At 38.1% G+C, this 21,853-nt stretch overlaps 1 protein-coding gene across 1 annotated transcript in view; it reads right to left on the minus strand.

Annotated features, from left to right (window-relative positions):
- Positions 1-268: 268 nt before the first annotated feature.
- The window catches only part of LOC108697216 (cGMP-dependent protein kinase 2), a 90,959-nt gene continuing 69,374 nt past the window's right edge, over positions 269-21,853 (minus strand). Inside the window, exons 13-19 of the mRNA XM_018227133.2 lie at positions 16,158-16,247; positions 10,592-10,733; positions 9,354-9,517; positions 7,364-7,486; positions 2,491-2,553; positions 696-762; positions 269-613 (exon numbers count right to left, since the gene is read on the minus strand). Of these exons, the coding sequence (XP_018082622.2) occupies positions 518-613; positions 696-762; positions 2,491-2,553; positions 7,364-7,486; positions 9,354-9,517; positions 10,592-10,733; positions 16,158-16,247 (745 nt within the window). The 3' untranslated portion in view covers positions 269-517. The remainder of the gene's footprint in view (positions 614-695; positions 763-2,490; positions 2,554-7,363; positions 7,487-9,353; positions 9,518-10,591; positions 10,734-16,157; positions 16,248-21,853) is intronic.

Genomic DNA, 21,853 nt, shown 5'->3' on the forward strand with positions numbered 1-21,853 from the left:
TCACAAATCTGCTTTTTTTTGCTTCAGCAAATGTCTCACGTACATTACATTCATCAGATCTTATAGGTGTTTTGTTCAATTGTTTTTTAATAACCTAAAATACTCCCCATGTTAAAGCAGAAGAACCCATAAAGCTTTGCTTTATCACTACTCATGTCTATGGGGGAGAATAAAAGAGCTCCTGAGAATACGTCCTTACCAAATTATACAAAATGAAATGTTTCATCTTCTGAGTCAGGACTGGACAACGAAGGTAATGAACAGAAGAAGACGACGTGTCTTTCTGTAAGATCACTGTAAGATCCATAGCATATTTTCAACTGCTTGACAAATTATTAAAGACAATAATAATCATCTGAAACATTTGTGTTTTATATGAAAAATTAATGGATTGCTGGAATCTTTAAATGCTGGGTTTGCTGCTGAGATTTGGTTTTGTCCAGAGATCTGAGATAAAGATGTCAGATTGTAATCAGCAGTGACATAGCAGCAAAATAGTAAGAGGACCATACAAATTTTAGAAATTTTTGTCCCAGCCTGATAGCTCATCTGGCGGTTCTTCGGATTCAGGGAGGAAATTGTCAAAATAGCTGTGATCTGTGATTCCCTTGATCTGCAATAAGAAAAATTAAGTCATATCTGGAAAAATCAGCACTGGGTCCATTTTAAAGCATTTATCTCGTAAATTTACCAACCTCTCGCTTTAATGGAGAGAGCAGCTTTCGGCTTCGAAGTCCTTCCCAATTAAATCCTTGATACCATCTAAGGAACAAATATGTGTTTCAGTTAAATGCACCAATATTGATTTTTGGTATCACAGTATAATAAAGGGTGCATTGAGGTCCCCTTTAACACACAAACATACAGTATGAATGGGCAGCTTTAATGAATGGGTATGAATGCCCATTTAGATAACTGCAATAAATAGAGTGCACTCATTGGCAAAACTCTGTCTGCCACAAATCTGCCACAATAAAAACTTTTTGGAAAAAGTTTATTAGTTAAATAAGGTGCTGGAGTACATATCAACAACCAAAAGGTTGGAACCATAAACAGTTTACTTTGCAAACTTTATTAAGACAAATACACAAAGGCGGCATGCTTTTGCAATCAAAAAGCCATTTTTGCTTAATAAGAATATTCTAATATTTAATAATGATTCCTTTTTGTCCCTATAATAATACAACTGTACTTTATACTTGATCCTGATATAATTTCTGATTGATTGCCCTGGGCTACATCACTGGTGATGTTTTTCTCCAATGTTTTACATAGCATGATAAGCCCCTTATGGGTATGGAGATCCAAATTACAGAAAGGATCCTTATCTAGAAAAACCCACGTCCCGAGCAATTTAAATAAGAGCTCCCATACTTGTAATGGCAATTCTGATCTAGAATTTTATCATGTGTTTTGTTTCACTGAAAAAAATTTTTTTTTTACTTTTGGGTAAAACAAATGCAAGAAAAAATGCTCATTGATTCCAATGCATTTGGTTAAAGAAAAAAATGACTATTGACTCCAACGCATGTGGCACAAAAAGTCATTTGACTCCAATGCATTTGGTGCAAGAAAAAAACACTCCCATTAACTCTAACATCGCGATTTCTTTGGTTTTGTGAATTTCACTGCAAAGTGAAACAGAGTAGTTTAGATCATCACTATGGGGCACATTTACTATGGGTCGAATATCGAGGGTTAATTAACCCTCGATATTCGACCATCAAAGTTAAATCCTTCGAATATCGAAGTTAAAGGATTTACCGCAATTCGTTCGAAGGAAAAATCGTTTGATTGAACGATTAAATCCTTCAAATCGAGTGATTAGAAGGATTTTAATCCATCGATCGAACGATTTTTCTTCGATCAGAAATTGCTAGGAAAGCCTATGGGGACCTTCGCCATAGGCTAACATTGGTGCTCAGTAGGTTTTAGGTGGCAAAGTAGGTGGTCGAAGTTTTTTTTAAAGAGACAGTACTTCGACTATCGAATGGTTGAATAGTCGAACGATTTTTAGTTCAAATCATTCGATGCGAAGTCGTAGTCGAAGGTCGAAGTAGCCAATTGGATGGTCGACATAGCCAAAAAAATACTTTGAAATTCGAAGTATTTTTTATTCTAATCCTTCAGTTGAGCTTAGTAAATGTGCCCCTAAATGTCATACCACTCTTATGTATTTGCTTTTATTCAGAACTGCATCCAGTATAGGCCAGATATCTTTGCACTTTTTTTTGCACCTTGCCTTGAAAAGATAAATGAGACCTATAACTTCTGTTTATTTATTTGATCAATGATACCTTAATATTGAATTTAAATAATATTAAACATAAACACGTTGCATCGATTTGTTTTTTATTGTTAGAAAAAGCAGTGTCACCAATTTTGGTATCTGAAAACCAAAGTAGCAAGAAGAAAAATATGATGGCAAATGAAATAACAGATAAAATAATTGATTAGTGCCAGGGATGGAATGACTGATGAAGTACATACTTGTGCTTTCGAATATCACTGATGCCATTTTTACGGTTTCCTAATCTTTCTGCAGGATTTATCCTATAAAAGAGAAAAGGCGAGGTTCACTTTTGCATTTAGATACATTGCAAATGTGTTTTCACTACATAGACTGAGAGAAGTACCTCTTTACTGAGGGATAACAGACACACATCTATGCATATAACAGTGGACTGGGCTTTTTGTTCTAACAGCATGCACCAGAAATAAACAATAGTGATGGGCGAATTTGGGGCGTTTCGCTTTGCTGAAAAATTCACGAATTTCCCAGAAAATTTGCGAAACAGCGAAAAATTTGCGAAACGGCGCCGGCAAATTTTTGCAGCGGTTTCACAAATTTATTCACCAGCGGTGAATCGTGGGAATTCACATCGAATTTGCGCCTGGCGAATAAATTCGCCCATCACTAATAACCAACTATTGTTATTATCTACAGCCACCAAAGAATAGATTTTTGATTCAGAAACATAGTATACAACATATTAATAGAATTTCAAAATCTTCAAATTTCAGTGAATCACATGACCTTAGATTCCCCTACACAACTTTGTGAAACTTTCTATTATAGAGACATGAATGACAAGGAAAGATACTGCCTTGGTCAGATACTGCCTTCGCCACACTTCGCCAGGGTAAACTTCGCACAGCCAACGATAATTCACTAAGTTGCGAAGTTTCGTCGCCAGCGCCAAACACTTGCGAAGTTTCACTACCGTTACTACGCCAGGCATAGTGAAGTTGCACTAGAGTTAGATAATTTTCATATGGCGGTAAGTTACATTTCAATGGACGTATATGTTGCAGCAAATAAAGTACACAAGCCCAGGGAACCTTAATAAAAGAAAATAGAGTTGTTATATTGCCCTACACATGAGCCCACAGTATAGTTTAGGTGCCATATGATAGGAAATGTAGGGGGGAAGGAGGGTACCCAAAAAATAATTACGATCCTTTTCAGCCTATCACCCTGTAAAAAGGAAAAGACGCCAGAGTTTTTTGGGACTTATTTATCTACTCTATTGCACTTCGCTTGGTCTGAGGTGGCGAAGGCCAGTCTGGCGATAGAGGTAACGTTCAGTAAAATGAAAAATGTTGAATTTGCGTAGTAAAGCTCTTTCGCCAGAGCGAAAATTCATCTGGCGTTAGAGTGCGAAGTTGCACCAGAGTCTATTTCCTTCGCTAATGTAATCAAGCCAGTGCCCGTTAGTAAATCGGCGAAGTGCCAAAATGAAGTCACGCTGGCAAATTTTCGCCAGCATTAGCCACTTCGCTCTTCAGTAAATTTGCCCCATGTCTCCTGAGTAATATAAAATTCCTTATAAAACCATAAAACACATAAGTTCAACTGGATTGTGCAGATGTAACCCATTTATTAGGATGCAGGTCCGCTTAATGCAATATTTTGAGGTGAAATGCAGCATCCCTTCTTTAGCCATGCCTGAGAAATTGAGGCTACTGTCCACTCTAAAATATTTAATTGTACTTGTGTTCATCACAATAAATGACTAAAGCTGCTACACACAATCCTATCTTTTTTACACTTTCTGAGTATGAGCATGTGTTTGAAGACTTGCATAGGATATCCCATACAGTACTCAGGTAAATATATGTTGCTATAATCAAAGTTCCTTGACTTTCACATACACAGCTATTCTGCTCCCTCCAGACTATATTCATAAAGGACTAAAGCTGACAACTTCTAGGGTCAGATAAAAGTTGGTCAGTTAGTTCCACAGGGGTGTGGAAGCAGCAGCCGGAGACCTGAGACAAACTCGTTGGAATAAAAAAAGACGCTAAAGAACTCGGATTACCAAACGGATGCGCTGCATTGATTTTAAACCGGTTTTAAAGAAGAAACTTTTGTGAGTATAATCAACTATTTATTAAAATTGTTTAAAAGCTTCCACACATGTCAGGATAAATATACTTCAAGGTGGCACGCAACAAAATTTTGGTGTGAATTAGCACTTAAAATAGTTTTTAAAGTGTATGTGAACTAGGGATGCACCGAATCCACTATTTTGGATGCGGCCGAACCCCCGAATCCTTGGCGAAGGATTTGGCCGAATACCGAACCAAATCCGAACCCTAATTTGCATATGTAAATAAGGGTGGGAAGGGGAAAACATTTTTACTTTTTGTGACGCGATTTCCCTCCCTGCCCCTAATTTACATATGTAAATTAGGGTTCGGATTCGGTTTGGCCGGGCAGAAGGATTCGGCAAAATCGGAATCCTGCTGAAAAAGGCAGAATCCTGGCCGAATCTCGAACCGAATCCTGGATTCGGTGCATACCTAATGTGAACATTTCATTCATAAGTACTACACTATATTATTTTTCTGGTTTTTTCCCCCTCATTGGCTTTTTGCCTTTGAGATATACAGCAGTCTCTCTTTGAAAAGTGTCCCTTTAAATAAATACCTTCCAAACAAACAGGCAATTATTATTCCTTAGCTGATGAGCAAAATAAGCATTCAAGTGCAATAATATAACATTAAAATGGAAGAAGAAAACATAGCCGACCCTTATGATTCACAGTCAAGAGCTTGAAACAGGTTAAAGCATCCCAAAAAAGTGCATATATAAAACCTCAGGCATGGTTTTTCTGATGCAAGGGGTTAAATCCTCTTCTATCCCCATCTATATCAACTATAGTACTACATAAGGTTGTTCCAATCATTTATCTTTTGATTTGCTTTTCTCTATGGCCCAATATAGATTAAAGTTCAACAAAATGTTCGTTTTAATTGCAGACATCAGCATCCACTTAGCTTCCATTTTACCAGCAAAAATGATTGCCATATCAAAATGCAAGACTAATTGCTATTTACTTGTGATAAATATCTAAAAACTCATGCACCAATTCCCTAAACCAATTAGACTACAATGAGGAAAAACCCTTTACCCATTGCAATGAAATGTGCTAGGAATAATGTTAAATCTTCTGTGGACTGAAGACGTGATGATGACTCACACTGCCCATGTCTGACTCAAAGGCGATATTCCCCTGGCTGCTTGTATAGTCTGCAGTCACTCATATTTTGGCTGTGTCATCTATTACAAACCATTTGAATTTCACTACAAAAGTACTATAAAAAAATATATATATATATAAAATGAAAGGGAGCTCTCCTGCTGTATAGTTAACTGCCATTCACACATTATTTGGATTTTTCTACGCTTGAGGGACTGTCTCAGCCTCATGCTCCCATTTTCACTTTTAGGCTCATTTATAATTAGATAGATGCTGGTTTGCTAAGGGACACATTTTTGCCTCCTAGAGTGCCATTCACTTAGCACTTGAAGTGCAGACACAGTAGTTCAATCATCTGGTTCAAGGCACAGGACTTCAAAGTAGCCCTGTACTTATCCCTTGTACTTCTGATGTTTTTTTCACCAAAGATGTGTTAGAGTCCGAAGGCTTCTATAGGAGTTGCGGACCAAGGAGGAAGCAGCCAGTCCAACACAGTTCACAGTATCCGAAGGGTTGAATAAGAAGAATAGTCAAGTCCAGGCAAAAGATCAATTCAGGCAGCAAGGTTTCTTAGTTGATATTACAGGTCAAAGTCAAACACACGATTCAAGAATAGTAATCAGGAAATCACACCCAGGAACACAGTTGGGCAAGGCCTGCAATGTTCTGGCATCTTATATAGGCCCAATTTTGCGACAAAGGAGCTGACGCTACACATTTTGACGTGCTGGCTTCATGACGTTGAGCACGTTTTGATGCGTTGCATCCAAGCTTGATGCGCTGCACTCGTTTTGACGCACTGGCGTCCTCTCTAAAAGGAGAACCAGCTTCTTGATTCCACCCCCAAGTACTACCTATACCCCTCAATCGGGCATTGTAAAAGTTCCCCTTAATTTAGTTTGTTTTTTGGCTTTTTGTGGTGCATAAGGTCCCATAGTCCTGTTGCATTTGCCACCTCTGCAGCTACATCCCTTATATAACATCTTGAAAAACAGGATTTAAATGTTAACTTTACTTGAACAAAACTATCTTATAAATACATTCAGCAATGGATCATTTTTCATAAATCCAAAGGCATCCACTGCACTATTAATCACAGAGATAGAGAGTTCTTTTGCAGAAGCCTGTATTATAATTCCCACAGAACTTCACACCTCCACTGCTGTAATATTGCTGTGAAGCAGAATTGCGCACATTGACAGATAACTGCTAAGTTCAAGTTTGCCAAAGCACAAGGGCTATGATGATAAGCAAAGGCATTTTTCTTTTTCTTTATAAAGAGATGCTCCAAGATACTAATCACAGAAGCTTCAAGTATTCCATGAATAACATATCTCATTGCACGTAGCTATTCAACATAGAATAGACCCATTTTGTGATATACTTGTGATAAACTTATCAATTCCAATGAAGTGACACATTTATTTTATCTAATCACCACTTTATATGCATACATTTGAAAAGTTCATTAAATTTTATGACCAAGGCCTTAACATGCATTCAACAGGGATTTCATTCATAACAACTTTATAATCCCTTTTTTATTATAAACCTTATCTAAAGCTACATTTATTTAGTAAAGCCTTCAGTGGCAGATTTGCATGAGTGGTCCATAACTGAAAGATCCCCAGTATCAACAAATGAGGACACGGCTAGAGCAAGTCCATGTGTATCGGTAGAGGAGATGGATAGGACAGTGGCAGATGGTAAGATCGAGGGTGGGGCAGGGCATAGAGACCTACCATATATTAATTTTCCCTGGAATGCATGCTTATCATGTTTATATTTCCATAAAAGCTTAGTATGTTCTATTTTCTAAAAGTAATCTATTATTTAACTAGGAACAATATACATAGTATAAAAATATAGATTATTACCTGCAAAGCCTCCTGATGACATCTTCAGAGCGTCTTCCAATACGGTGAGGGAAGTCTACTTTCTCGATACCTTTCAACACCATGTTATAAATTTTGATTGGGTCTGTTCCAGAGAAAGGTGGACTGAAAGAAAAACACACAAGCCAGTATTCAGTTTGTTTTAGAGAGATTTACTATTAATACTTGGTAGTATTATCTGTTAAGGTAGAGTGGAGTTCTAATTGGTCACTGGATACTATGATTTGTCCCCCTCACTAAAGTTGTAAAATAATTGCTCAAATTGACAGTGCAGACAGGCCCGGATTTGTGGAAAGGCCACCTAGGCCTGGGCCTAGGGCGGCAGGATTTTAGGGGGGCGGCATGCTGCCCAACCACACCCACATTGGTTCAAAAACACTGAGGATGCGTTGGAGATACAATAATTTTTTAAATTTCCCGTATGCCAATCCCCATTGCTCATGTCCCCCTGGAGGGGACAGGGACGACGAACGGTAGTGGGCCTAGGGGCGCCCACTATGTAAATCCGGCCCTGAGTGCAGATCGATTTTAACACATAACACTTCACAGACAAAAGGTGGGGTAAGAAAGATTAATTGAGCAAAATCTTTTAAAAACTATGTATTCACAAAAGCCTCATTCCAGATTCATAAATATGTGGTTTAGCATTCAATTGTTGTTTCATAACTCACCAATGTCTCAGAACAACTTAGAGCAGTTTAAGGGCGTTGCTGCTATTAACACCATTTTGCTTGTGTAAATAACACCAAATTTAGAATTATTAATTTTAACTGGTGAAATCACTGTTACACTTACTTTATGATGGAGGTAATTGGTCTACAGGTTTGTTTGTTTTTTAAATTAACGATTTGTAATATCTGTGATTTTTTTTTAAGTTTAAAATTGGTCTAGATTTATTAAGCATTCACATGATGCACAAAGAAATTTTGTGTAAAACTTTTTTAGACTTTTCATCTTCAGATTTTTTTTCTTTCTATTCTGTTACTTTCATATATTTCATCTGAATCTACCTGAACCCGAGGTTTCACTTAGTTCTGGACTTGTGGTACTTGCAGATGCTTCTAGCTCTGGTTCAGACAATAACCTTTCATAGTTTTTATCTTACTTCAATTCTAAATCTTCATCTCACTTGATTCCAGGGTCGGACTGGAGCATTGGGGGCCCACCGGGACTGCAATCCAAAGGGCCCTACTGATCACCGGGCCCCCTCCCAACTTTTAAACTATGTCCGCACGCATGTGCGAATAGGCGCGCATCATGAGCAAACAGCCGTGCAAACATTGACTTGCTAACAAGGGGAGCCGTCTGTGCCAACTCAGTCCGACCCTGCTTGATCCTCACTGGACTGGTGCTACTTGCAGATTCATGCTTGTTGCTCTTTTTCAGACAATCTTTCATAGGTTTCCTCTAACTCTTAGGGGCATATTTATTATGCTGTGTAAAAAAAAAACAGCGGGATAAAACACCACACATTGCCAAGCTTCGCCGTTAAAAAAAGGCATTTATTTCTTAATGATTGCTGCTGGAAGCAAGTAAAATAACATGGTAAAAACTGGCGCCCTCTTGGTGTAAAACTACACACACCTTGATAAATTCGCCATTTAGTTTACACAGCTTTTTACACAGTTTTTTCTGCTAATTTTGTTTTACACAGCATAATAAATATGCCCCATAATCTTCCTCTGAGGTTTACCTTGATTCTGGGCTGGTGCTATGCAAATGCTTGTAGCTCTGATTCACACCATGATCTTTAATAGGTTTCAACTGTTTCTGATTCTGAATCTTCCTCTCACTTGATTCTGGACCTACTTGCAGATGCTTGTAGCTCTGGTTCAGACAAAAATCTTTCATATGTTTCATCTGACTCTTTCAGGCATTTATTGAGTGTTTTCACTAATTTAAAGCAGCTTGCTGCATATAATAAAAACGCAAAAGCATGTATAACATGGAAATAAGAAACCAGTTCCCATACCTTCCCGTTAGTAGTTCATATATGAGTATTCCAAGTGACCAGTAATCTGCCCCAAATTCATGTCCTCTGTTCATAATTATTTCTGGAGCCACATATTCAGGTGTTCCACAGAATGTCCAAGTCTTCTTCCCTGGTCCAATCTTTTTAGCAAACCCAAAGTCCACCTAAAATGCATGGATTAAAACATGGACAACAAAACCTGAAAGATTTATAGTTAAACACATTACTATATGCTATTATGCATAGTGTAACCCCCCTCATCAAGCTACAGAGAAGTACATAGGTAAAACACATACATATATAATAATGTTAATATATTTGTAGTATAGTGTAAGTAAATTTATAGAAAAAAGAGAGACCTTAATATTTTGTAAGTGAAAAGGGAATATTCGTCATCAATATGAAAACAAATATTTTAAATTGTGAAAAAAGAAACAGATTAAAAAAAATAGCACATTAGCATGTCTCATAATAACATTATTCAAGAGCAACCATCTGTCCTAACCCAGTAACCCATAGAAACCAATGAGATACTGACATTCATTATTCTAGGTGCACTAGACCAATAAATATTGATTGATCCAGTCATTTAATAGTCATTGGTATAGAGCACCTAGAATGAGGAACACTTAGTTACAAATCCATAGCACATGTTGCCCTTGTTGTCCATAACCCCCAAGTGTCCTATGGCAGTCAAACATAATGGACTTTTCAAATGTGACCTGCATTTCTTAGAGATGTCTTTAGTCTGGATATTGCTAATTTCTGCTTTAGTAAAGCAAGTTTCAAAAGCTACTCAGTTTTATTACAATTTATTTATTTTAGTTGCAGCTGAGGACACTAAAAAGTCTATTTTAAGCAGAGTTCCACGCTCCCTGATTATGAAGAATGTTAACCTCATAAAATATGACTGCAATATTTATAGTACTGACATTTTTTATTTAGTTATTACATTATCTGTTTTTTAATCTTAAAGAAGATATAACCTTTTTTGTAGGACGTCTCCACAAATGTATACTGCATAAATTAAGAGTAGAACTCATTCGAAATAAATGTATCCTTTAACGTATACTATAACTGAATGTACTTTAAACAGCACTGATGCTGTGCGCATATCCACCATATACAGATAGGCAAATTATAGACTCGTTGTATAGTCACATGGAAATGGAGGCAGATGCAAGCCCTGCTAATGGCACATGCAGGGCTAAATTAACACAAAATATTTTGGAGCTTACCATTTTTATATATCCTTCGGAATCAAGAAGAAGATTCTCAGGCTTAAGGTCTCTGTAGACAATGCCTCTATTGTGCAAGTAATCAAAAGCCTCAAGAACACAGCCAGTGCAGAATCGTGCCGTTCCTTCCTCAAATGGACCACTTGTGTATATAAGGACATTCAAGAATACATTAACATTGTTAATAATAATCTCATTCCACAAATGAATGCATCCTCTGAAACAAGGATTGTGTTTTTTCAACATAGTCTCTAGCACAGATAATTCTAGTTTCCTCAGTAGTGTTTTACCACAAAAGGCACAATGTTCTCAATTTATGCTTTTATGCTAATTATACACAGAGTCGGACTGGGCCGATGGGACACCAGGAAAAAACCTGGTGGGCCATGCCGACCCAGACATACTCACCATCCTGGGAGATGCACCATTACTTTCACCCTGGCACTAATCGCGGCTGCAACAAGCCCCTGAGGTGGACCCCCAGCCTGACGCTGCTATACATTTAGGTCTGAGCAACAGAGATGAATTATAACATCGGTGGCACTTTTGGCAGACACAGGACTATACAACTCTTTGGTTTATCAAGGAAAATTTATGTTTGGATCCAAAATCCAATAAATATAGCATAGCCTGACGTGATGAAGCAAATCAAAGTAAATGGTCATTTTTCATTGCAAACAAAAGTCTCAGAAGTCGGCTTTTTTGGGTAAAGGTCCCTGTTGCAGAAAATAATGTTTGACTGAACCACATGTCATGTTGTTCACTCTTTGGGGTATATTTATCAAAGAGTGAAGTTAGAAGTTATGCTACAAACCATGCAAAAGTGAATTTCATAAGAAAGAAATGCACCAGTGGTATAAAAAATGGTTGCAGGGGCCTGGCACGCATAATATCCTCTATCCCCCACTAAACCCTTCCACTTGCGTCCCCCACTCCCCACCTACTTGTGCCTTGGTAGATGGGGGGGGGGGTTTCAAATAACTATAGAAGAAGCAGACCCCATGGTCTATAGCTGCAACAGTTGGTATTATTATATTTTATTCAGCTGAGTGGTTGACAGCAAGCAAAATCTGTCATAATGAAGGCTGATAGCTTTTATTATGAAACAACATCAAATTCTAGATGAAAATGTTGTTTAAAGCCTTGGTTTAATATAAAATGACTGGCAGCACAGACAAACTATATTTTACAGAGATGAAATTTCATTGAAAATTCAACTCTGGCATTTCTTTAGGGATTAACTTCCTTGTAGTTGAAATCGATTTAAGCCCTCGAGAGCAGCCCTGTAAAATTGTTCACTTTTTGTAAGGAAAAAAACATCAGATTTGTGTTTCCTGGGTTCTTTTGCAAAGATGAAAAAGCCTAGTGAACATGGCACAGAATGAAAGCATCAAGGGTTTTTGCCCTATTTAAAAAAAAAAGAGAGTTTGTTTAAAGTTATTGCTGCACAGATCATGATATAAAAACTGTTAGGATAGTGAGAGCTTTATCTCACAGTATATTTTTTATCAAACAATTTATATATTCTGTGCTTTAAATTCCACAAATGGATGTTTGTACCTTTATTCCTCCCATCCACTCAGAACTACCTTTGTCTTACGAATTAAAAAATAAGGTGTTGATACTGCATGAGAGTATGTTAGGACTACTTGGGGGTTATATTCTCAATAAGCAGTCCACCATTTGGTCAGGCCCATCTTAGCTCAGGCCAAGAGGTACTAGTGTTCAAGGCCTCGATCACTCTAGCTGCCTTATTCGCTCGCCACAACAGCCCACCCTTTCACTCATTACCCCAGTCTACTTCACTTGCCACCCATGTCCCCCTACTCAATCACCCATGGGTTGGCCCCATTTGCCATTTCAGGAATAGAGGAAAGACAGGAATTGCACCCAGCTGCCCCTTCTGCCTGCACACCTTGTTCTGCTCAAGAATCCCAATGTATTCAGGCAGGAAAATGTATTTACTACAATGCCACTAAAGGTAGTAGTAGTCAGCTGGCTTTAGTCCACAGGGATTTCCTGATGACACAAATGTGCATTGCCCAACTGGTGATTAATTCAAAAAGGCCCACTTTTAAAGTTACCTTGCCACTTTGTTTGTCTCCTTTCTTCTGTATGATCTATGTATGTATCTTGTATGATCTAGTACATACTTTCCAGCAAAATGTCTGTTTAGGCATGGATTTGCAAAATTTCACCAAAAAAATGAGAGAAGAAAAAATGGCTATTAACTCCAATGCATTTTGGGTGTCAGAAAAAATACCCATAGACACCAATGCATTTTGTCCAAAAAAGACCTTCAGTGCATTTAATGAATTGTTTTAAGTAAAACTATGCTTTATGCAATGAATTTTTATAGTAACCTACACTATTTGAAGGAATAGTTTTCATGTACCAGCCTGTTTATATCTTCACTAAATCCTTAAGGGGAAGGGCACATGGTGTTGGCTTCACTGATCTCAGAATGCATTTTTGTGCGGAAAATACCTATGTAACAGGTGGATGGGTTAGGGTCTTCCTAAACCTTCCCTTGGGTTACTGTACACTGGTTTCGGTACCCAGGCTCTATCTTCAGATGAGTAGGGATGTAGCGAACTGTTCGCCGGCGAACTAGTTCGCGCTAACTAGTTCGCGCGAACTTCGACTGTTCGCGTCCGCCGAATGTTCGCGAACGTCGCGCGACGTTCGCCAATTTGAGTTCGCGTTCGATTCGAATAAAAATCGTTCGACCATTCGACCATTCGATTCCTTCGACCGCTAAAATCGAACGATTTCCATTCGTTCGAACGATTGTAAGCATTCGATCGAATGAAAAGCATTCGATCGAATGGCTTCGATCGTTCGATTCGAACGAAAATCCTTCGATCGAACGATTAAAATCCTTCGATCGTTCGAATCAAACGATTTTGCGGGTGTTCGAAGTTCGCAAACTGTTCGCGAACTGTTCGCATTTTTGCCGGTGTTCGCGAACGGCGTTCGCGAACACCAAAACGGCAGTTCGCTACATCCCTACAGATGAGGCCCCCACTTATGGTATGGAGGAAGGTATTACCACTTGGTATAAGCACACACAGAATTCACTCTTTATCAAATAAACTTTGTACACCAGTGGTTCTTTAAAACAGTAGAACAATTTATTGAACTGATGGTACACTTCTCAATACATATTTAAGATGTGTGCTCAGCCTCAGATGGTACACTTCACGAAGTTAGAAGTGGCAGCATGTCAGTTACACAAATGTATTACTCACAGATACTGCCTGATCCTTTGTTAGACAGCTTTGTGAATTGAGCTGCCTTTCCTGCGTTTGGTGCACAATCTCCATTGAAGGTGACCTCACAGCTGGTCTCACGCTCCAAGGATCTCTCTATCCCTGAGCCTAACCACTTGAGTCCCTAACCTTGCGGCAATGTCACCATAGGGTGCTAACCCTTCACTAACTCCTCGTTGGAGCCTTAGCTGCTTACTAACTTTCCTGAACCTATCTGTCACTCCTATGGTGACCTATTACATTTTCTGACCTGACACTTATTTGTTTCTATACTGAGGCCTACCTCTACCTCAGGCCCTAGCAGCACATTCCACTTCCAAAGGGTGCACAGTACAGAGACAGAACACATGGCAACATCCCTTTTTATAACCGCTGGGGAACTACTCCCCCTCCCCCTTGGAAAAAAAGGACCCAGCCTAGCTGGCTAAAGCTGGCCATAGACGCAAAGATCTGATCTTACGAATCGAGGATTCGTACGATTTTCGGAACGTGTGTGGAGAGTCCCGACATTTTTCGTCCGGCAGAGATCGTCGTTTGGTCGATTGGACAGGTTAAAAGATTTCTGTCGGCTGCGGGTAATATCTCTGCATGTATTACCGATCGAATGATTTTCAGAAGGAGACTGTCACTAGCTTTGGTTGGACATAATTTTCGTATAATTGCTGTCAGGGGCAGAACATTGGCTGATCTGTTCTTTTTGCTTTATTTGATCGGAATGGTTAGTGGCAGGTCGGGAGATGGGAAAGTCCAATCATACTATGATTCGTACGATCGGATCTTTGCGTCTATGGCCTGCTTAAAACATTCACTGGGGCATAGAAACACCTTTACCCTTTTACATAGTGACATCTACTGGCCAGTCAATGAACTGCCAGCAAAATATTTTCACATAAGACAAAGGAAACAGCTTCCCTTGTGTAACTGAGGACCCAATCACAGTTTTTTTTGGCTTATTTATTAATACACGATTTTCATGATTTTTTTCGTTTTTTTATCCGATTTTCATGTTTTTTTTTTGGATTTTTCACCCAAAAGTCAGAATTTTGCCCAAAAACTTCGAGGTATTGCCAAAAACCCAGCGCACATCAAAAAATCATTGGGACTTCTCCCATTGACTTATATGCCGGATTTTCAGATTCTGACTTTTTTATCCACTGGGTTTAATACATTTCTGAAAAATTTGTGTTTTTTTTTTTTTAAAAACGATTTTATGTGATTTTTGCATTCAGAGTTTAGTAAATAACCCCCTAGGTGTCTAAATTATGCCCAGGGGACCAAAAGACCTAAAGGTTAGCAAAAGCTTTACCCTCCTACACCTACTTTTGTGTTTTTTGGGTCTATCTCTGTTCCATGTACCTGCGATCAGGTGGAAGTTGTACTTTCCAGTACAGATACACTGAGATGCGGAAGGGAGCAGATCCGCTCCTCTCAGCTTGCAGAAGAAGCGCATGCTGAGAGCAGCAGTACAGATGCTCCATGTGCCCTTGTCCTAGGGGGTCCCTGCTGTTCATTAGTGACTCCTGGCTTCCTGACACAAACAGATAAATTCAGAGTTATATCAAATTCAGCGTGGCAATCTATGAAACTATTTGCCAAGCTGCATTTTTAGTTTATTGCAACATGTAAACAGTTGTTGATAAGAGGACGTCCACGTTATTAATCATCATTACACGTGCCGCAGGAAAGCACAAGAACAATCTTATTTTCTTTTTTTGAAATTTCTGTTTTTGAAATAATACACTTCTTTAAAGGATGTGCTCTCTTCTGTCATTACGCTCTTCCTATGTTTTATGGAATTGCTTCTTGGCAAATAAAAACTGGCTTTATGTGATATGCAAATAAAGACTTGTACTCTAGAAGATCTTCATTAGCATATAAAAGGCAGGTTTGGGCATGTAATCTTCATTTCCTAATTAAGGCCAATGCTTGGGAGTTCTATGGAAACATGAAGTCTCCAACCCATGCAAACCAGAAAACATTGTGTAAACTCCAACCTGCTTTACTATTCTGGGAGGAAAGAAAACCCCTAACTAAAATTTGATGCAGACTAATAAACTATTTACAAATCTACTATTTATATTATCTCTATGAAATATAAATATGTGAATAAATGATACAATAATTCTATTTTACCCTTATCCTTTTTAAACTGTGATATATAACACTATATTCCAATAAGAATTCGCATAAATCTGGGAAATTTTACATAAGGTTATTTTTTATACAAACCATTTATTAATCCAAGCTAAACAGGCTTAGGCAACAAGACACAATAATCAGATTCATTAACTCACGTGTCTCGCAAAATGCTCCAGAGCTCCCCTCCTAGACACACCTCCAGAAGCATGTAGACATATTTGGCATCCCTGAATGTCCTGTAGAGCCTGCAAAAGAAAGAGAAATCCTCACATCTGCCACTGACAGTCGCCTGCCAAGACTGAAGATCAGTAATTTGCACTGTACTTTTCAAAATCATTTGTATTATTCTGTTATATTTTTAGGCAGCCTTGTGTTGTATCCACTGCAGCATCTTTTTGTAGGCTATCTATTGAAAAAACATCTGTTATGTGCAAAAACAAATATTGCTGCTCAAAAGACACTAACCAAACTTGTATTTGGAAGAGTGCACATGAACGGTTTTAATGACATATTACATAAACAAAGAAAGCTGTCACTTATCAAACTAACAGTAAGCTGAAAAAAAATAAAACAACAGCTTTTTATTCATTTTAAATGTGTGCATTCAAACATTTATAGACATAGACAGACTCTCACACTGTTCTTGGCGAGTCATATGGTGCACTAAAAAGTCATAGTTTGTACAGTCTTTAAAATTAATCTTTTATTTTGCTTTACAGTAGGACATTTAAAGCTGTTTAGTAGTGAAATTATCCAAAAATGCGGTTTATTTACTTGTATCAAGCTTGTTTGGCAAGGTCTCCCATGCCTGGGGGCAAATTGGGCAGATCCAAAATTTGCCTGGAGCCAACTATTAAACCATTCTTTGGGTCTATGGTAACCCATCCCTCAATGGGATTTTCAAACATGCTTAATAGATATCTGCCCAATCTTTGGACAGTGGCAGGTGCTCCATACAATATGTTTCCAACTTTGTCTTGGACTCAGGGGCGTAACTATAGAGGAAGCAGACCCTGCGGCTGCAGGGGGGCCCAGAAGGTATAGGGGCCCCACGAGGCTCTAATTCATATACAAATTCAATACAACTTGGTAAAACAGGTCAATCTCTAGACATTTTTGGGGCCTATAAAATTATTTGCTGTGGGGCCCAGTGATATTTAGTTACACCACTGCTTGGATGATCGAGATTGGTGTATATTTAAGTGAAAGTTTAACATATCTTTGGTTGCTGGCTGTGCTATGTATATTATAATTACATTTAAGTTTAAACTCTAGAAGTAATGATATATATATATATATATATATATATTCTGGACTGTACTCCAATGCGTCTTCAAATATTTAAAAATGCCTTTTTCAGACAAACAGTATATAAAGAAGAAGAATTTAGACTATTCCGTACAATCTAAAAAATAAATATATGGTTAGAGAGGATTCAGATTTGTATGGGATCCATTTTCCAGAAACCAATAATCCAGAAGGTGACAAAATTACGAGAAGGTCATGTCCCATAGACTCCTTTTTAATCAATTTGAATTTTTTAAAAATTATTTCATTTTTCTCTGTAATTATTATAAAGTAACTTGTACTTGAGCCTAACTAAGACAAAACAGAGGCGCCAAAAGGATAAAAATAGCTAAAAGCACTTAAAAACCCAATGGGTAATTCAGAGGAGGTAGTAATGAACTTACCTCCTCCAAGCAGACACCAACGAAAGTGGTAATTTTCAATAATAGTTTATTCACAATACTGTTTTGTGAATAAACTATTATTGAAAATTACCACTTTTGTTAGTGTCTGCTTGGAGGAGGTAAGTTCATTACTACCTCCTTTGAATTACCCATTGGGTTTTTAAGTGCTTTTAGCTATTTTTATCCTTTTGGCGCCTCTGTTTTGTCTTACTACCATATCGAGTCCACCCTGAGTGGAGGGGTATTATCCCCGTTTTCTTCTTCTACAGAGAGCGACGTCTTATTCCTGAGTGGGGTCAGGATAATTTCCCCACCTGCCTATACAGTGGTTGCCTATCAGTAACCCTGATTTGTGAGTATTAACTTGTTTACTCTACCATTACTCCTTGTAAAAATATATTACACTATTGGGGCTCTTGGTGTTCCTTTTTGAGCCTAACTAAGATATAATTAATCCTTATTGGAAGCAAAACCAGCCTTTTAGGTTTAACTAATTTTTAATTTATTTTTTAGTACACTTAGGGGCAGATTTATCAAGGGTAAAATTTTGAAGTGGAAAATACTTTGAAATTCGACCATCGAATAGAATCCTCCGACATTCGAATTCGAAGTCGGAGGATTTTATTCATCGTACAATCGTATTCCTAACATAGCACTTCGGCAGGTTTAAGTTGGCAAAGTATTGAAGTCGAAGTTTTATTAAAGAGACAGTACTTTGATCATTGAATAGTCAAACGATCTTTACTTCGAATCAAAGTCGAAGTAAATTCGAATTCTTATTCGTAATATATTCAATGGTTGAAGTATTCAAAAAATAACTTAGAAGTTCGAATTTTATTACTTCGAAAATTGCCTTGAATTCACTTCGACCCATGATAAATCTGCCCCTTAAGGTATTAAGATCCAAATTATGGAGAGAGAAACCCCCAGATCCCAAGCATTCTGGAAAGCATGTCCCATACCTGTACATGCGCAGAGCGATGGAGGGGAGGGCAGGGGAGATTGCCAGAGGGAAGGGGAGAGAGAGCGGAAAAAATGGAGGGGAGAGCTCCGGAAGGGAAGGGAGGGGAAAGGCAGAAGTGGAGAGCGCTGGAGGGGAATGGAGAGGGAGGGAAAAGCAGCGAACATGGACGAGGGGTAGGCAGAAGACCAGCCCCCCCCCCTTTCGGTGCGCCCTAGGCAGGTGACTCTTCTGCCTAACCCTAGTTCCAGCCCTGTGTATAAGTAATTGTTTTATGCAATCTCAGAAATAAATGTAAAGGGAGAGAGGAATCAGATTGTTATAGGTTTTATTATTATTTATATATTAGGCTCTGCAGATGGAAAACAGACATTATTCTCTTGCACTATGAGCTTCATTAAACAATCTGTTAACCTCTGGCTATGTTTCATTAAGCTCTTCTGGTAAATATTATTTTAAAAAACAAGGCTTCCAGGCATTTTCATTGTACAATTCTTGAAGTACAAGGATTTTATCCAGTTTCCCACTGTTTAGTGAATCTCCACTTAGCATAACATATCCTGCAATCAGTTATATCTACTTCTCTGCTCAGAAAAGATAAAGATTACATTTTTTTAAATTATCTACACTTGTCAGTATCATCATAGATTGCAATGCAATCTCACTGTCCACTTGTATCACTGTCACCAAGCATCCATCAAAATAATGTCTTAGCTAAGCATGCATCAGTATTTCAGGTGTTTTTTTATAAACTGTGTGTCAGTACTGGGGCTTATTTATCAACCCTGGGCACATTTGCCCATGGGCAGTTATCTATAGCAACCAATCAGTGATTAACTTTTTGAAGCCAGCTGCAAGTAGAACAATGAAAGCAGCAATCTGTTTGGTCGTCATGGGATACAAATTTGCCCAGTGTTGATAAATGACCCTCACGTGTGTCTTCTGCGTTGCACTGTTGACAGACTAACACAAACTAACTGGTGTATTAGTACTAGCATGCTCAAAAGATAACAATCCTTATTCATCTTATAATGCAGTTTTATTTATTGTTTAATGACTTTATAATACTTTGAGTGCAAATTACACATTTGTGTTGGACTTGTTTGCTAGAACATTGGTTGGTGCCATCCCATGGGCAGCATTCCTGCAAGTGAAACTGAAGTCTAGGGCCAAATGATTGCAGATCTCGGCCTGTGTTTCTCTGTAGGTTGGAAATCCGCTCCCCTGCTGCTCTTCTGCTCCTGTCTGCCAGCACCCCGAAGCATTGTCTCTGCTCGGGTGCAGGCAGCGTATTTCAAAAACCAGCCCTGTCTACAGAAAAAAGAATGGGAATGACTGGGCAGTGGATTATCTGCCTGCAGATAATCCACATCATCTGGCCCTAACCTAAATAAATAAAACTGCAAGTTGCTGAGTCTACTCTGAGGTCCGATACATAAACTTGTACAAACTTGTATTTAATTTGTTGCATGAAAAGAACTTTTCTTAATATTTTATGAATGTGGGAAAAAAAATGGCAGAGGCCAGTGTGGACCTGGTGTCCTTGTCTATTATCTATACAAAAGGTGCTGCCACTACTACCATTTGAGCGATTCATCCAAAAATATATATATACAGTGTATACTGTATGTGTAATTTGTGTTTGTTTGCTCTAGTTGTATAAACCCTTAATAAAATAAATTTTTCATCTCTTTGCAATAGGATATTAAACACCTGAATACAATAAAGCTAAATTTAATGGCTAGATTTTTTGCAATTCAAGGTATCTTTCCAGCATTAAAGGACAAGTAAAGGCTAATACGCTGGGTGCCAATATGTTAAGTTATCAAAATTTATATAGCCATTCATACACGTTGCCTCAGTTTATATTTATATATTATTTGGAGAATTAAATGTTTGAACTATGCTGCTATTTTTTTTACGAAAAATTAATACTGCTAATTAGAGTTTTATCACGAAAACTATTCATTCAAACCATTTGCCCTAATTAGATTTAATTAGATTAAAAGCCAAATGGGATACAGCCATTATGCAATTATTCGCTTTTTATTATAATGGCAGTTAAAATTTTACACAGGTTTTGATTGTATTCTGTCATGTTAAGGGGGTTACATTTTCTGTATTCATCTGGATTATTAAAGTCACTCTCATTAAATGAGCAACAGCCATTGCTGTACATGTTAATTAGCCTTTTTAATTAAAATAAGAGGGCTCATTTACAACCACAGCCAAATTGTGGTTTTGCAAAACTTGCCACAATGAATGCATTTGATTGACATGGTAATTATGAGGAATAAATGCTGCATTGTGGGCAAAAAACTTGGCAAATTTCATTATAAATTCAACCTTGCCCACTTTGTATAAATCTCTAATGTATAAAAGAGTAGTTAAGTAAAGAACAAAAAGGAGTGGATAGGAAAGCAGAAAGATTGGGGGTGACAAAGGGGAAAGGGAAGAGAGACTTAAAGGTAGGACAATGGGTCTAAGATATTTAATTTTGAATCTTTAAATAGAAACCAAGGAGTTCATATAGCAGAAAATGTATCAAACTGTTCAGTTGCACAGGTGGATAATGCAGTGGTGTGAAAAACTATTTGCCCCCTTCCTGATTTCTTATTCTTTTGCATGTTTGTCACACTTAAATGTTTCTGCTCATCAAAAACCGTTAACTATTAGTCAAAGATAACATAATTGAACACAAAATGCAGTTTTTAAATGAAGGTTTACGTTATTAAGGGAGAAAAAAAACTCCAAATCTACATGGGCCTGTGTGAAAAAGTGATTGCCCCCCTTGTTAAAAAAGAACTTAACTGTGGTTTATCACACCCGAGTTCAATTTCAAAGGTTATAAAGCCATTTCTAAAGCTTTGGGACTCCAGCGAACCACAGTGAGAGCCATTATCCACAAATGGCAAAAACATGGAACAGTGGTGAACCTTCCCAGGAGTGGCCGGCCGACCAAAATTACCCCAAGAGCGCAGAGACAACTCATCCGAGAGGCCACAAAAGACCCCAGGACAACATCTAAAGAACTGCAGGCCTCACTTGCCTCAATTAAGGTCAGTGTTCACGACTCCACCATAAGAAAGAGACTGGGCAAAAACGGCCTGCATGGCAGATTTCCAAGGCGCAAACCACTTTTAAGCAAAAAGAACATTAAGGCTCGTCTCAATTTTGCTAAAAAACATCTCAATGATTG

This window comes from Xenopus laevis, chromosome 7S (assembly GCF_017654675.1).
Source record: "Xenopus laevis strain J_2021 chromosome 7S, Xenopus_laevis_v10.1, whole genome shotgun sequence".
Classification (NCBI taxonomy): domain Eukaryota; kingdom Metazoa; phylum Chordata; class Amphibia; order Anura; family Pipidae; genus Xenopus; species Xenopus laevis.